Source organism: Callorhinus ursinus, unplaced genomic scaffold (assembly GCF_003265705.2).
Source record: "Callorhinus ursinus isolate GAN/ISIS: 27379988/994484 unplaced genomic scaffold, GSC_fseal_2.0 scaffold14, whole genome shotgun sequence".
NCBI classification, from domain to species: domain Eukaryota; kingdom Metazoa; phylum Chordata; class Mammalia; order Carnivora; family Otariidae; genus Callorhinus; species Callorhinus ursinus.
Window position 1 is genome coordinate 15,325,281 of NW_027397076.1, and position 16,053 is coordinate 15,341,333.

Genomic DNA, 16,053 nt, shown 5'->3' on the forward strand with positions numbered 1-16,053 from the left:
AAAACCAAAGACATTACCAGAAGAGAAAACTACAAGCCAATATCTAAAATGAATATAGATGCAAAAACCCTCAACAAAGTATTAGCAAATCAAATTCAAAAAAAGTATAAAAGAGAATTATGCACCATGATCAAATGGGATTTATGCCAGGTATATAAGGCTGGTTCAACTTTCAAAAATCAATTAATGTAATCCTCCAGTATTGAAGAAGAAGAAGACTGACACTATCTTTATTTCAAGTCTTACTATAAAGCTACAATTTTCAAGAGAGTGTGGTACTAGTGAAATAATAGACAAAATATTTCAAAAGAATAGAACAAGGGAGCCTAAAAAATAGAGCCACACAAAAATAGTCAACTGATTTTTGACAAAGGAGTAAATGCAATACAGTGAAGCAAAGATAGTCTTTTCAACAAAAGGAACTGGAACAACCACACATACACGTGCAAAAAAAACACAATGAATCTAGGCACAGACCTTATATCCTTCCTAAAAATTAACTCAAAATGGACCACACACACACACACATACACACACACAAAGATCACAGACCTAAATGTAAAATGCAAAACTTTAAAATATAAAACTTTCAGAACATAGGAGAAAATTTAGATGATCTTGGGCTTGGTAATAACTTTTTAGATACAGTATCAAAGGTCTGATCCATGAAAGAAAAAACTGATAAACTAGACTTAAGGAAAATTAAAAATTTCTTCTCTGTGCAAAGACACTGTGAAGAGAATGAAAAGGCAAGCCACAGAGTGGGAGAAAATATATGTAATATATATTCTGTACGTAATACAGAAACCTCTGTATTACGTACAGAAAATACTGTATGTAATAACCTATATAATAAAAGACTGATATATAAAATATACAAAAAAACTCTTAAAACTCAGTAATAAAACAACTAACCCAATTAAAAAATCGACCAAAGAACTTAACAACAGACACTTCACCAAAGAAGATATACAGATGGCAAATAAGCATATGAAAAGATGCTCCACAGGCAATATATCAAGGAAATGCAAATTAAAACAACTGACATCACCAAATGCTGGTGAAGATATGGAGAAGTGGAAACTCTTATTCACTGTTGGTGGGAATGCAGAATGCTCCAGCCATTTTGGAAGCAAACTTGGCAGTTTCTTACAAAACTAAACATATTCTTACCTTACAATCCAGTAATCATGCTCCTTGGCATTTACTCAAAGGAGTTGAAAACTTATGTCCACACACCTGTGCACAGATGTTTATAGCAGCTTTCTTTATAATTCCCAAATTTGGGAGCAACCAATATACCCTTCAATATATGAATATATACCCTTCAGTAGGTGAATGGATAAAGTGTGGTATATCCAGACAATGGAATATTTTTCAGCACTAAAAAGAAATTAGCTATCAAGATATGAAAAGACATACTAGCAAGTGAAAGAAGTCAATCTAAAAATGCTACATTCTGTATGATCCTAACATATAACATTATGGAAAAGGCAAAACTATGAAGACAAGAAAGATCAGAGGTTACCAGGAATTAGGAAGGAAAAGAAAATGAATAGGCAGACACTATTTTTAGGAGTTTTTAAGGCAATGAACCTATGCTACAGATACTGTAATGGTAGATATATGCCATTCTATATTTCTCAAAACCCAGAGAATGCACAACACCAAGAGTGAACCCTAATGTAAACTATGAACTCTGGGTGATGATCTCAATATAGGTACATCAACTGTAACCAATGTATTATCCTGGTGGGTGATACCGATAAGGGGAAAGCTATGTATGTGGGGGGATATGGGAAATATCTGTACCTTCCATTTAATTTTGCTGTGAACCTAAAATTGTTCTAAAAAATAAAGTCTTTTTTTTAAGATTTGTTTGAGGAGGGAAGGGGCAGAGGGAGAGGGAGAGAGTCTGCACTGAGCACGGACCCTGAGATTATGACCTGAGCTGAAAGCAAGTCAGACATTTAACCAACTGCACCATTCAGGTGCCCCTAAAAATAAAGTCTTTTAGAAAAAAGGAAAAGTATCTAGTAGGATGTTAATAACAGCATTATTTATAATAGGGGACAAACAGAAACAATGATTATATCTAAAAGTAGGGAGTTTATTATAACAACCGGATTATACAATACTATGCATTTGTTACATGAGAGTATTTAATGATATGGCAAAAAAATCAATTATATTAAATGAAATAAAACAAGTTATAAAATAGCATGCATAATTAATACTATTTTTATTTTCTGAAATACATTTATGCAGTGAAGTAAATGGAAGAAGGAAAGCAAAAATTTTATTGTTATCTTTACAAGGGACAATTATGGGTAATTTTTATTTTCTATTTATCTATTTTTTAATTAAAAAAATAATAATGTATTATATTCATGGTTAAAAAAAATCATTATAAAAGTTAAGTAGCTCAGTAGATCCTAGTGAATTAGACACAATCATCCTTAGAAGGGACCATTTTTTGCTATTGGGCTAGCAAAAAGTATAAAGCCTCTTCATATGTTTTAGGGGTTTGGTAAATGCTTCACAACTAGATCAACAGAATAAATAATGAGTTCACTATTGCCATTTATTCTACTAGTCATTCCTACCTAAAGAACATCCAAATATTCTCTGGTAATTAAGCACTTTAAGTTACTACTACTACCTTTGGGTGAGCAACGTTTGAATTGAACACTATGTGAGAGTGCCCTCTGGTGGTTTCACTGATAGTGGCTTTTATCAGCCTAACGTGTGTTGATCCACCTCACCAATGGACAAATGAGTACTGGGTAGTTAAAAAAAAAAAAAAAAGAACTGGGTAGTGAATTTTTCATGAAGCTAAATTATTCCATTTAAAGGACCGTCCCACCTTATGTAGTTTTTAAGTTTCAGGGGAAAAGGAGACAAAAAAGTGGACATTTAATAAAATGTTGGTGATGGCAAATAAGTACCCCTGGGGTAGTAGGGAATGGAAGGACCAGAAAGGAGGTGATGGTGGTGACAGAATATGTACTTACTTAGCAAAACTAAATAACAGCAATCCATGAAAACCAAAATTCCAGCAACTACAGTATTGATCTGTATTTCTAATACAATAAGACTGAAGTTAATTCTCCAAAGCTTTGACATGCGGATGTGTGGTTTAAGAATCTTACAGTTGAACAATCTCCATTTAGTACATCTTTGCACTTAGAAAAAATTTTTTTATTTAATTCAATTCTTTATTCTCCCTACTTTTAAAATGTGGCATATCTCAATCTTTATAAAAATTTGGATATAAATCAACCTGAAAAAAATTTAACCATTTTTCAATGTCATTAAACATGTCTGGTAAAACTTTCTGATTATTAAGTTCTATCAACTTGTTTTTCTTTAATCTTCCCCCCTAATATATTAATGAAAAAGTAAGCCACTAAAAAACATTTCGTTTTGATAACAGAGGGTGGCCATTATTATTTCCCTTACTCTTCCCTATTTATTATTCCATAGATTCTACTAAATATTTAAACCTTCAGCTAGAGTTCCTTTATTAAAAGAACTAGATTCAATAACAGACTTTAAATGAAATGAAGTTTCATTTCAATGAATTTCATTTCAATTTCACTTCACTGAAATCGTCTTTTACATCAGATTTTAAAATACCACAAATATTTTACAAGTTTGAATAAAACACTTCACCTTCTTAAGAGATTCCTCACCTCCTAAATAGAAATCACAGGGGCAGTAATGCCACCAAGGATCACATATAAGGTGGTAGTGACAATCAACAGCAGAATAATCTATTAACATTCTCATAACACTAGTTTAGTGATACTAACATTTTAACCAGAGCTGCATGTGTTTTGAAGCTAGCATAATTTTTTAAAGAGCCAGTAAAAAAAAAAATCTCAAAACAAATTATATAATTTGTAAGCAAAAGGTACTTTCTTTCTAGGAAAGTACATTCTTGGGTGAAAGAAAATACCCCTTTGTCACTGTAATGCACTGTAAAAAAGCTTTGGAGCCTGACCATTTGGATTTTGGCTCTCCACTTGCTAAACAGATAGGGTTCAAGTCATTTGGCCCTACCCATAAAATGGGGATGATGCTCTTTCTTTAAAGGATTATTGTGAGAATTTAATAATGATGTATATAAAGGACCCAGCAGACAGAACTAATTAAAATGTAACTACAGTTGACCCCTGAACAAGGGAGTTAGAGATACCAATCTGCCATGCAGTCAAAATCCATCTATAACTTTGACTCCCCCAAAACTTAATTACTAATGGCCTACTGTTGACTGGTAGCCTTACTAATAACATAGTCAGTTAACATATATTTTACATGTTATATGTATTTTATATTGTATTCTTACAATAAAGCTAGGGAGAAGAAACTGTTACTAAGGAAATCATAAGAAAGAGAAAATACATTTACAGTACTGGACTATATTTATTAAAAATAAAAATCTGTGTATAAATGGACCCACACAGTTCAAACTCTAGTTGTTCAAGGGTCAACCGTAATTTAATTATTTCCTAGAAGCCACAAGAAAGAATTGTAACATTTATTTTCTGGGTGGACCTCATGAGTTTCTTTTCAAAGGCAATTTAAAAATCTCCTTGAGAAGGAGAACCATGCACATTTCTATTAATACTAACAATATTTGGCTGATAATATAAAATAATCACACTAGACACATAAAAATAAATGGTAAATCTTAATATCTCAAAAGCAAAGTAAGATGAAGTAGGTTTCTGTAAGTAAGAATGTCAAATCCACAATTCCCTAGTATATATAAAGAAATATACATTCTAATACATGAAGACATTTTATTATTTTGCTATATAACATATTAGTAAATATACTCAATTGCATTTTCTCAAATGGCAAATGAGACACAAGATAACATCTTTTCAATTCCTGAAAACCTCAGTATCATCTGTCTTTTGGAGGATCCAGTTTCCTACGACGTCTATGATACCTTGAAAAGAAGAAAATATTTAAGATGTTATTTTAGTAAATGTTAACTGTTCCTGAAAGAAATATCAAATATCTATGATTAGTTTGTTGTTCATTAGTACTCAATGAAATCAATGAAACCTAATATAATGTTAGATATATCCAAGATAAATATTTAAATTTTTCTTAATAATAAGCCATATTTCCCCACTGTGAAAATTGTTTTCTACTAAATAAGCATTTTGGAAAGTATTTTTTGCCACTCTTGGGGTTAATTTCAATATGGTAACCTGGATAATTTATCCTTAATTAAAAATTAGTAATTGTCTTGGGGTGTCTGGGTGGCTCAGTTAAGTGTCTGCCTTTGGCTCAGGTCATGATCGCAGGGTCCTGGGATCGAGCCCCGCATCGGGCTCCCTGCTCAGGGGGGAGCCTGCTTCTCCCTCTTCGTCTGCCCCTCCTCCCGGCTCATGCTTGTTCTCTCTCAAATAAATAAAAAATAAAATCTTTAAAAAAACACAAAAGCAAGGTGCCTGGGTGGCTCAGATGGTTGAGCGTCTGCCTTCGGCTCAGGTCATGATCCCAGAGTCCTGGGATCGAGTCCCGCATCAGGCTCCCTACTCTGCAGGGAGCCTCTGCCCTCTGCCTCTGCCTCTCTCTCTCTCTCTCTCTGACTCTCATGAATAAATAAATAAAACATTTAAATAAATAAATAAATGTTAAAAAAACACAAAATCAAATTAATAATTGTATTTTGAACATGCTCTATTTAAGTTTTATTTATAAGGGGATGTTTCCCCCTAAATGGAGGTCTCTTAAGCTGCAAAACCATGTTTTAATATACAATAGGATACAATTAATAATGTTTATAGAAAATGTACATCACAAAAATGTTAAGAGGTACAAATTAAAACAGTGAGGAACTTTTGTTTTTGCAATCACAAATATTTTAAAAATCATAAGGCCCAACCCAAGCACAGCTGTGATGAAATAAGCAACATCAGACCCAACCTGTTAAAGTATTAACTGGTATAATACTTATGAAAAGCAATGTGGCAATATATATCAAAAAATATTTTTAAATAGTCATAGCTTTTGATCTAGTAATTCCTCTTCTGGAAATCTAGTCTAAAGCATATAGAAAAATAGTTAAAATATTAACTATCTTAATACCAAAATATTAAATATTAATCAGGGAGGGGCAGATGCAGGATGCAAATTTATATATACAGTATGATTAAAGCCATGTAAAAATAACACAAGCTAACAAAAAAAGAGAAATGAAATGCATGTTAGCAGTGATTGACTTTGAGTGATTTCACCAGAGAGAATTTTTCTTTTTGCTTCTTTGCATTTCCTTATCCACAAAGAGTACATGTGTTTATGGTAATGAGTTCTCTTCAAAAATTCCCTTAAGACCAATTTTGGCAAGTTGGTCTTTTATTTACTTTTTTGCTAATATGGAAATACAATGTAAGGATTTCTACACCATAAATGGTAAGACACATATCTTACTTATGCTCTTTACTTGTGATTAAGATATTGAAAGCATTCTTTTTTGCTTATCTTATGGTTTCATACAGGCAACTCTCCTATACATTGTTTTTTGATACTGATTTTTTGAAAATTACAAAACAAATTAAGTTGAAATAATGAAGTACATCTATATACAATAACACAGAACATTAAGTTGTAGAATAATACATGTAGCATAATATAATTTACGTAAACTTTTCTACAAGTACTTATACTGGCATAGAAAAATTACAGAAAATTATCATTTTCTTAAAGGTTCCAGTTATGTGTCAGATAATCAAGGTTTTACTAGTGCAACCCTGAAAGGTGTTCTCTTAAAGCAACTAATCACCAGAATAGGGGTTTGGGAAGTCACACTTTCCTTTTTTTTCAAGATTTTATTTATTTATCGGGGGGAGAGAGAGAGAGAGAGAGCACATGCACATAAGCGGAGGGGAGCGGCAGGCAGAGTGAGAGGGAGAAGCAGACTCCCTGTGGAGCAGGGAGTCAGACATAGGGCTCGATCCCAGCACCCTGAGATCATGACCCGAGCCGAAAGCAGACACTTAGACTGTGCCACCCAGGCGCCCCGGGGAAGTCACACTTTCTTATGATGCACAAATTTCAATATCTGCTACAATCACCAGCCAGGGGCAAGCACCTTAATTATAGGATGCCCTTAAAACTTATCAGACTCGGACCCTTTAGATAATTAAAACCCAACCTATTAATAATTAACAAGAGAGTTAAACCAAGACTATTCCTGGAAAACCAAGACACACTGTTACCCTTCTTAAATTACACAATGACTCAGTGACATCTAAGTCCACAGTTCTTAACCCAGAGCAGAACTTTTATCTCCTGGTTCACACTGCAGCCTGATGTTCAGATCTGTTTCCTACTGATGGGAGTAACTAATTTTTGTGGCCTCCATGGAAAAATAATAAAATAGTTATTTAAATAAAAGAGTACTGCTATTCATACATTTATAGGATTGCTCTACATTTTAAGAAATTTAAAATTATTTTCCAAATCCTTCTTACTTTCTATCTGGCCTTCTTTCAATCATTCTATCCTTCTTTCCTCCAACATAACTCTGTATGTAGTAGAGCTATGTTAGCTTACTATCTTCTTTTTTAAGAGGTATTATGACAATCAGGATCATTTAACCATTCATTTATTAATTTTTAGATGTGTGAGCATCTACTACATGCCAGCGACTACTTCTAGGTGCTAAGAATTCTGTAGTACACAAAACAAGACAAAGTCTCCACCCTCATGAAGCTTACATTCCAGTGCAGGAAACAGGAAAACAAGTAAGTTGGCCAGGGAGTAAAAATCCAAAGGAAGTGAGAAAGCTAGGTTTGCTGATACTAGCGGGAAGAGAATTCTTTTTTTTTTTTTTAAAGATTTCATTTATTTATTTGAGAGAGAGAGAATGAGAGATAGAGAGCACGAGAGGGAAGAGGGTCAGAGGGAGAAGCAGGCTCCCCGAAGAGCAGGGAGCCCGATGCGGGACTCGATCCAGGGACTCCAGGATCATGACCTGAGCCGAAAGCAGTCGCTTAACCGACTGAGCCACCCAGGCGCCCAGGAAGAGAATTCTATGTAGTGTGAACAGCAAGTAAAAGGGCTCTGAAGGAAAGGCATGTTCAAGGAACAGCGAAGAGGCCATGTGGCTAGAACAGAGTAAATAACGAAGAGAACAATAGGAAATGAGTGGAGAGGTAATGGAGGATCAGATCACACAGGTTCTTATAGGTAACAGTTAAGGCCTTTAGCTTTTTTCTGAGTAAGATGGGAAACTATTAGAAGGTTTTCAACAGAAAAATTTTAAGAACTAAGGGAAGTTTTAAAAATGTTACTCTGGCAATGTGCTAAGAACAGACTATAGAGAAGTAAAGCAGAAGGAGGGAAACCAGTTAGGAAGTAACTTCAATAAATCAGGCAAAAGATGGTGGCATGGACCAGGATGGTGGCAAAAGCAATGGTGATAACTGGTCAAATGTGGATATATTTTGGGAGAAAGAGCTAATAGGATTTGCTGACAGATCAGATGTTGGGTGTAAGACAAAGAGAAGAGTCAAGAATGGCACCAAGGTTTCTGGCCCAACCCACCAGAAGAATGGAGCTAGCATTAACTGAGATAGGGAAGGCTACAGGAGAAGCTGGTTTGTGGGAGACCATCAGAAGCTCAGTCAGAGACAATATTAAGTTAGGGATGCCTATTAGATATGTCAAGTAGGCAGCTGGAAGGATATACAGTTCTGGAGATCAGGGGACAGGTCTTGATCAGAGATAGAATTGGGAGCCATTAGCATGCAGAAGGTATTTAAAGCCATGAGACAAGATGAAATCACTGTCTTAGAAAATGGGACAGGAAGGAGCAGAGAACTGAAGACTGATCCTTGAGCACTCCAAAACTTAGAGGTAAAAAAGATGAAAAGGAATCAGTAGAAGAAACCAAGCTAGTATATGAACTATGGATATGTAAAAAGGGTTTCAATGAAGTTATTGAAGTTGAATTAAGGAGAAAAATAACAGAAAACCCACACACAACCATTAGGGACTGTAATATTGCTAAAATGATGTGTTCTGGAAAGAATTATAATGGAAAGAATGCACCATCACTTTTGATTTTTTTCATGCCAACTGAGGAAGACTGAAGAAAGGAAAAACAGCTTGTACGTAAATGCTAGCAACTAAGGGCACTGACATACTTGTTTTCTGAGTACTGGCGACCCTAAAGGCCAACAGGAGATACCTCAGGGGCTGCTGGGGAGGGCAAAACAACTCATAATCATGTCCTCAGCAACTATTTACAAAGGGGCTATCTAACACAAACTGCTGTTGGGAATATGAAAAAAATGGATTTGCATAAGGGGCACCTTTCAAAGAGTATGTTCAAAGTTCCATGACTTCTGGTAAATATAATGTAATGGCTAAGCTAGTTTAATTTGTTTTCATACCCGTAATATCAAAACAGGAAGTAGCAGGAGCTGCATGGTTACATATGTTATCTTTTGAAATCAACCTCTGCACAAATGAATGTAAAAATAGTCATAAGGGCAAAGGCAGAGGGTAAGGAACTAAAAGTTCAATTTAACCCCAAACCCAATGTCCAGGGTTTCCTCATCACCCACCTCCCACACTAAAAATTCAAAACAGCCCTAGCACCCACTCTCAGCATAAAGCCCAAATCTAAGACTCTCTGAATTGCCATCCCAAAGTAAATAAAATCACCAGGGTTAGGAAAAGGCAAAAGGCAATTCACAAATTTAGTAGTAACAATATTAACTTTAGACTTCCAGACTTGAGATTATCTAATCACCAATGTTTATTGGCCACTGGGCTATTTCATAGCATCAGTTTTGTACAGTCATGCTACCTACCCTTCCAGCCCACCTACTCTGGGCGAAGTCAATAATTAAATGCATGTAGGTTCAGGACTGAATGAAGTGAGGCAACACCTTGGGATCATGAAACTCACTTTGCTGACCTTGATTAAGAATTTGATAATAAGGAACATCCTACTCTACCTGAGACTCTCCTAAATGAAATGGGAATTGAATAAACCCACATAATTTGATAGCTAAACTCTGGGAATAAAACTTCTAAGAATCACTGAGAAACTTACCAGTGGACCACCCCCAAAACTACCATAAATAAAGTACCATTTCAAAGAAAAACTGAGGGGCCCCTGGGTGGCTCAGTCGGTTAAGTGTCTGTCTTCGGCTCAGGTCATGATCCCAGGGCCCTGGGATTGAGCCCCGCATCAGGCTCCCTGCTCTGCAGGAAGCCTGCTTCTCCCTCTCCCACTCCCACTGCTTATGTTCCCTCTCTCGCTGTCTATCAAATAAATAATAAAATCTTAAAAAAAGAAAAAGAAAAACTGAACACCTTCAAGAAGCTGGGAAGATAATTAGGTAAGATAATATTTCATCAGACAGCAACTGAGCACTCACACACTGTATTAAGAATATTGTATTAGAGATCACGTGGAAAAGTACAAAACAAAAGATGCATTCCTGATGAAGAGAGAATAATCTAGAGCAGGAGATGTAAACAAAAAATTACCAACAAATATAAATATAACATTAAAAAATATATATAGATATAACATTAACAGATATCTAGCCACCTATAGTTATATACAGTTGGGCTAATAGGGGTAACAGCTATTCAAAATGACTATAATCAAATTAAATTTCATGAAGAAAGTGAGCTAAGAGCAAATGACAGAAAAATGAAATACTAAAAATCAAAGGAAACAGCATTTAAGATGGCTTGATACTGAAATGAAAAGTAAAATTGGACAAAAAAGCAAAATCCAATTATATTCTACTTCTAAGAAACCCACCTGAAATATAAAGACACAGATAAGTTAAAAGTAACAGAAACAGATAGATCATGTAAACACTAGTCAAAAGAAGGCTGGATGGGCTATATTAATACCAGACAAATTATGTTTCAGAATATGAAATATTAGCAGCAATAAAAAGAAGATCTCAGGGGTGCCTGGGTGGCTCAGTTGTTAAGCGTCTGCCTTCGGCTCAGGTCATGATCCCAGGGTCCTGGGATCAAGCCCTGCGTCGGGCTCCCTGCTCAGCGGGAAGCCTGCTTTGCCCTCTCCCACTCCCCCTGCTTGTGTTCCCTCTCTCGTTGTGTCTCTCTTTGTCAAATAAATAAATAAAATCTTAAAAAAAAAATGACTTCATAAAGATAAAGGTGTCAATTCATCAAGAAAATATAAATACTAAACATATGTACAGCTAGTAACAGAATTTCAAAATATATAAACACAGAATTAGGAGGAGAAATAGAAAAATCCATAAGTACAGATGTAGATTTCAATGTTCCTCTAATAATAATCAATTAGATAAACAGAAAACTAGTGAGGGTATAGAAAACTTGAACAACACTATCAGCCAAGTAGACCTAATTGATATTTTTAGAACACTACTAGCAATATACACCTACTTTTCAAATATATGTGAAACATTTACCAAGACAGACCACAATCTGGGCCATAAAACAAATCTTAATCAATTTAAAGACTGAAATCATACAAAGTATGCTTTGTGATCACAACAGAATTAAACTAGAAATCAGTAACAGAAAGATATCTGAAAATTTTCCAAATATTTAGAAATTAACTCATTTGCTAAATAACCCATGGGTCAAAGAAAAAATCACAAGAGAAACAAGAAAACGTTTTGAACTGAATGAAAATGAAAAGATATCAAAATTTGTGGGATGTGCTAAAGCAGTGCTTAATAGGAAATTTATAGCATTAAAAACTTAAAAAAGACAGGTTTCTAAACAATAAGCCTTAAGAAACTAGAAAGCAGAAGGAAGGAAATAAAAACGAGGAAAAATAGAAAACTGGGGCGCCTGGGTGGCTCAGTCAGTTATGCATCCAACTCTTGATCTCAGCTCAGGTCTTGATCTCAGGGTTGTGAGTTCAAGCCCCAGTGTAGAGCCTACTTAGAAAGAAGGAAAGAAAGGGAGGAAAGGGAAGAAAGGGAGGAAAGTGAAGGAAGGAAGGAAGGAAGGGAAGGAAGAAAGGGGGAGGCAGAGGGAGGGAGGGAAGGAGGGAGGGAGGAAGGAAGGAAACAGAAAGACAACAGAATCAATAAACCAAAAGCTGGTTCTCAAAAAAATCAACAAAATAACAATACCAGGAATGAGAGAGATGACATCACTACAGATTATGAAAATATTAAAGACAATAAAGGAATATTATAAATTATGTACAAATAAATTCAACAATCTAGATAAAATGGGCAAATCCCAAAGGGATTTGATACAAACTACCAAAGCTCCCTCAAGAAGAGATAAACTGAATAGTCCTTTCTATTGAGTACAGAAGTTGAGTTTGCAGTTAAAAATCTTTCCACAAAGAAAATTCCAGACCCAGATGGCTTCACTGGTCAATTCTAACATTAAGAAATAATACCCATTCTACACATACTCTTCCCAAACACTGAAGAGGAGGAAATAGTACCAAACCTACTCTATGTTGCAAGCATTACTCTGAAACCAAAACCAGACAAAGATATTATAAATCTATAGACCAATATCCCTAATAAACAAAGATGTAAAAATTCTACAACAAAATTTTAGCAAACAGAATCCAAACAATACATAAAAATAATAATAATAATATATCATCGCCAAGTGAGGTTTAGCCCAGGAATGAAAGGTTCATACAACATTTGAAGTCATTCAATATAATTCATCACATGACTAAAAAAGAAAAACGTTATGATCATTTTAATAAATACAGAAAAAGGCATCCAACAAAATTCAATATCCATTCATGATCAAAACTCTCCATACCAGGAATAGAAGGGATTTTCTCAACCTGATTAAGGGCATCTATAAGAAGACCCATATTGAAACATCACACAATGTTTAAAGACTCAATGCTTTCCCTCACTAAAACTGGAAAAAAGGCAATGATGTCCATTCTCAACACTTTATGCAACACTTTACTTAAGACTCTAAGCTGTGCTATAAGGCAAGAAAAATAAATAAAAAGCACAGATTGTAAAAGAAGTAAAATTACCTTTATTCAATGATACCATGATCATCTACACAGAAAATCCTAAGGAATATATTTAAAAACTACTAGAACTACTCTCAAGATCACAGGAGACAACATCAATAAACAAAAATCAATCACATTTCTACAACAAATAAAACTGTATTACAAACAAATCTTTGGAAACTGAAATTGAAAACCCAAAACTAGTTATAACAGCATAAAAATTATGAAATATTTGAAATAAATTTAACAAAAAATGTACCATATCCATACACTGCAAATTATATAAAACACTGTTAAGTGAAAAATTTTTAAAGACTTAAATAAATGGAGAAATATACTATTTTAATGGTCAGAAAGATTCAATACCATTAAGACAGCAATTCTGAAATTGATCTAGAGACTGAACGCAATCTCCTTCAAATCCCAGCAGGCTTTTTTTATAGACACTGATAAGCTGATGCTAAAATTTATATGGAAATGCAAAAGACCTAAGAGAGTCTGAGAGTTTGAAATGCTGAGACTTTGAAAAAAAGAACAAAATTAGAGGACTTTACCTGATTTCAAGGCTTAAAAGTTATTTAGCCAAAACAGAATGGTATGACATCCTAGACCCACATATGTGGGTCAACTGAGTTTTAACAAAGTTGGTAGGGCAATTCAGTGGTAAAAGATAATATATTCAACTAATAGTGTTGGAACAACTGGATATATATATATACATATATATATATGCGCCAAAAAAATGAACCTCAACTTATGCCTCACACCATATATACAAATTAACCATAAATGGATCAGAGACCTAAATATTAGAGCTTAAATTATAAAGCTTCTAGAAGAAAACACAGAAGAAAGGCTTAGTGACCTTGGGTTAGGCAAAGATTTTTAAAGTAGAATGTAAAGGAAAAATTTGTAAATTGGACTTTATGAAAATTATAAAAATTTTTGATCTTCAAAAGACACTATTAAGTGAAAAAGCAAGCCACTGAGAGAAAATATTTGCAAGACATATATCTCACAAAGGACTTTGATCCACAAGTTTTACACCATAATATGACAACTAATCTGCTTTTTAAAAATAGTCAAAAGCTTTTAACAGATATTTCACCAAAATAACCCCAAAAAAACCCCAAACAAAAAAAAACCCTCCCAAACGTACAAAGGTCAATAAGCACATGAAAAGATGCTCAAAATTATTAGCAATTAGGGAAACATAAATTTAAACCACAAGGAAATACTACTATTCACTCAACAGAATGACTAAAATTAAAAAGACTGATAATAGCAAGTGTTGGGAAGGATGTGGAGCAACTGGAACTGTCACACACTGCTGTTGGGAATGAAAAATGGTTCAGCCACTTTGATAGTTTCTTATGAATTTAAACATGTCCTTATCATATGACCAACTAATCCTACCCCTAGGTATTTACCCAAGAGAAATGAAAATATGTCAATAATGACTTGTACTTGAATATTTATGCAGCTTTAGTCATAAGAGGCCCAAACTGGAAAGAATCCAAGATGTCCAACAACTCGTGACTAGATAAACAAATTGTGGTCTATCCATACAAGAGAATATTACTCAGAAATAAAAAGGGATAAACTACCGGTAAAGACAACAACAAAGATGAATCTCAAAAGCATTATACTAAGTTAAACAAGCCAGACACAAAAGGCTCCAGACTATGTAATTCCATTTACATTAAATTCTAGAAAGGGAAAAACATGAAATTCTAAAAAGTGATAGGAAGGAGATCAGTGACTGCCAAGGGTGGGGTTAAAGGGAAGAAACTCACTGCAAAAGAGAGAACTTTTGGGGTGCCTGGGTGGCTCAGTCGTTGAGCGCCTGCCTTCGGCTCAGGTCATGATCCCAGGGTCCTGGGATCGAGCCCCACATCGGGCTCCCTGCTCAGCGGGAAGCCTGCTTCTCCCTCTCCCACTCCCCCTGCTTGTGTTCCTGCTCTCGCTCTCTCTCTCTCTCTCTCTCTCTCTGTCAAATGAATAAATAAAATCTTAAAAAAAAAAAAAAGAGAGAGAACTTTTTAGAGTGATGAACCAGTCTTTATTCTGACTGTGGTAGTAATCATACAATTGTATACACGTTTGTCAAAATTCATCACAGTGAATACTTAAAACTGGTGAATTTTTCTGTATGTAAATTATACCTCAAAACAATCTATCTAAGAAAAGATACTTCAAAAAGTGCTTAACTTACACGGTTATATATATTTTTTAAAGATTTTAATTTATGGGGTGCCTGGGTGGCTGTCGTTAAGTGTCTGCCTTCGGCCCAGGTCATGATCCCAGGGTCCTGGGATCAAGCCCCACATTGGGCTCCCTGCTCAGCAGGAACCCTGCTTCTCCCTCTCCTATTCCCCCTGCTTGTGTTCCCTCTCTCACTGTCTCTCTCTGTCAAATAAATAAATCTTTAAAAAAATTTTTTTTTAATTTATTTATTTGACAGAGAAAGTGAGCACAAGCGGGGGAACAGCAGAGAGAGAGGGAGAAGCAGGCTCCCCACAGAGCAGGAAGCCTGATGTGGGACTTGATCCCAGGACCCCGGGATCATGACCTGAGCTGAAGGCAGGACACTTAACCGACTGAGCCACCCAGGCTCCCCTTATATGATTATATTTTATCTCAAAACCACCATGCAGACTTTACCCGAAGAATATGAAAACACTAATTTGAAAAGATACGCACACCCCTGTTTATTGCAACATTATTTACAATAGCCAAGACATGAAATAATCCAAGTGTCCATCTATAGATGAATAAAGAAGTAAATAAAGATGAAACATATATATATATGGAATATTACTCAACCATAAAAAACAATGAAATGTTGCCATTTGCAACAACATGGATGGATCTAGAGGATATACACTGCTAAGTGAAATAATCAGAGAAAGACAAATACCATATGATTTCGCTCATATGTGTAAACAAAGATAAAAAGAGACAAACTAAAAAACACTTAACTACAGAGAACAAATGGGCAGTTACCAGAGGGGAGGTGGGTGGGGGGGACAGATGAAATAGGTGAA

At 35.0% G+C, this 16,053-nt stretch overlaps 1 protein-coding gene across 1 annotated transcript in view; it reads right to left on the reverse strand.

The window, feature by feature from the left end:
- Positions 1-2,039: 2,039 nt before the first annotated feature.
- Positions 2,040-16,053, reverse strand: part of MRPL42 (mitochondrial ribosomal protein L42) — a 33,781-nt gene continuing 19,767 nt past the window's right edge. The window contains exon 6 of the mRNA XM_025881409.2: positions 2,040-4,960. Coding sequence (XP_025737194.1) covers positions 4,915-4,960 — 46 coding nt within the window. The 3' untranslated portion in view covers positions 2,040-4,914. The remainder of the gene's footprint in view (positions 4,961-16,053) is intronic.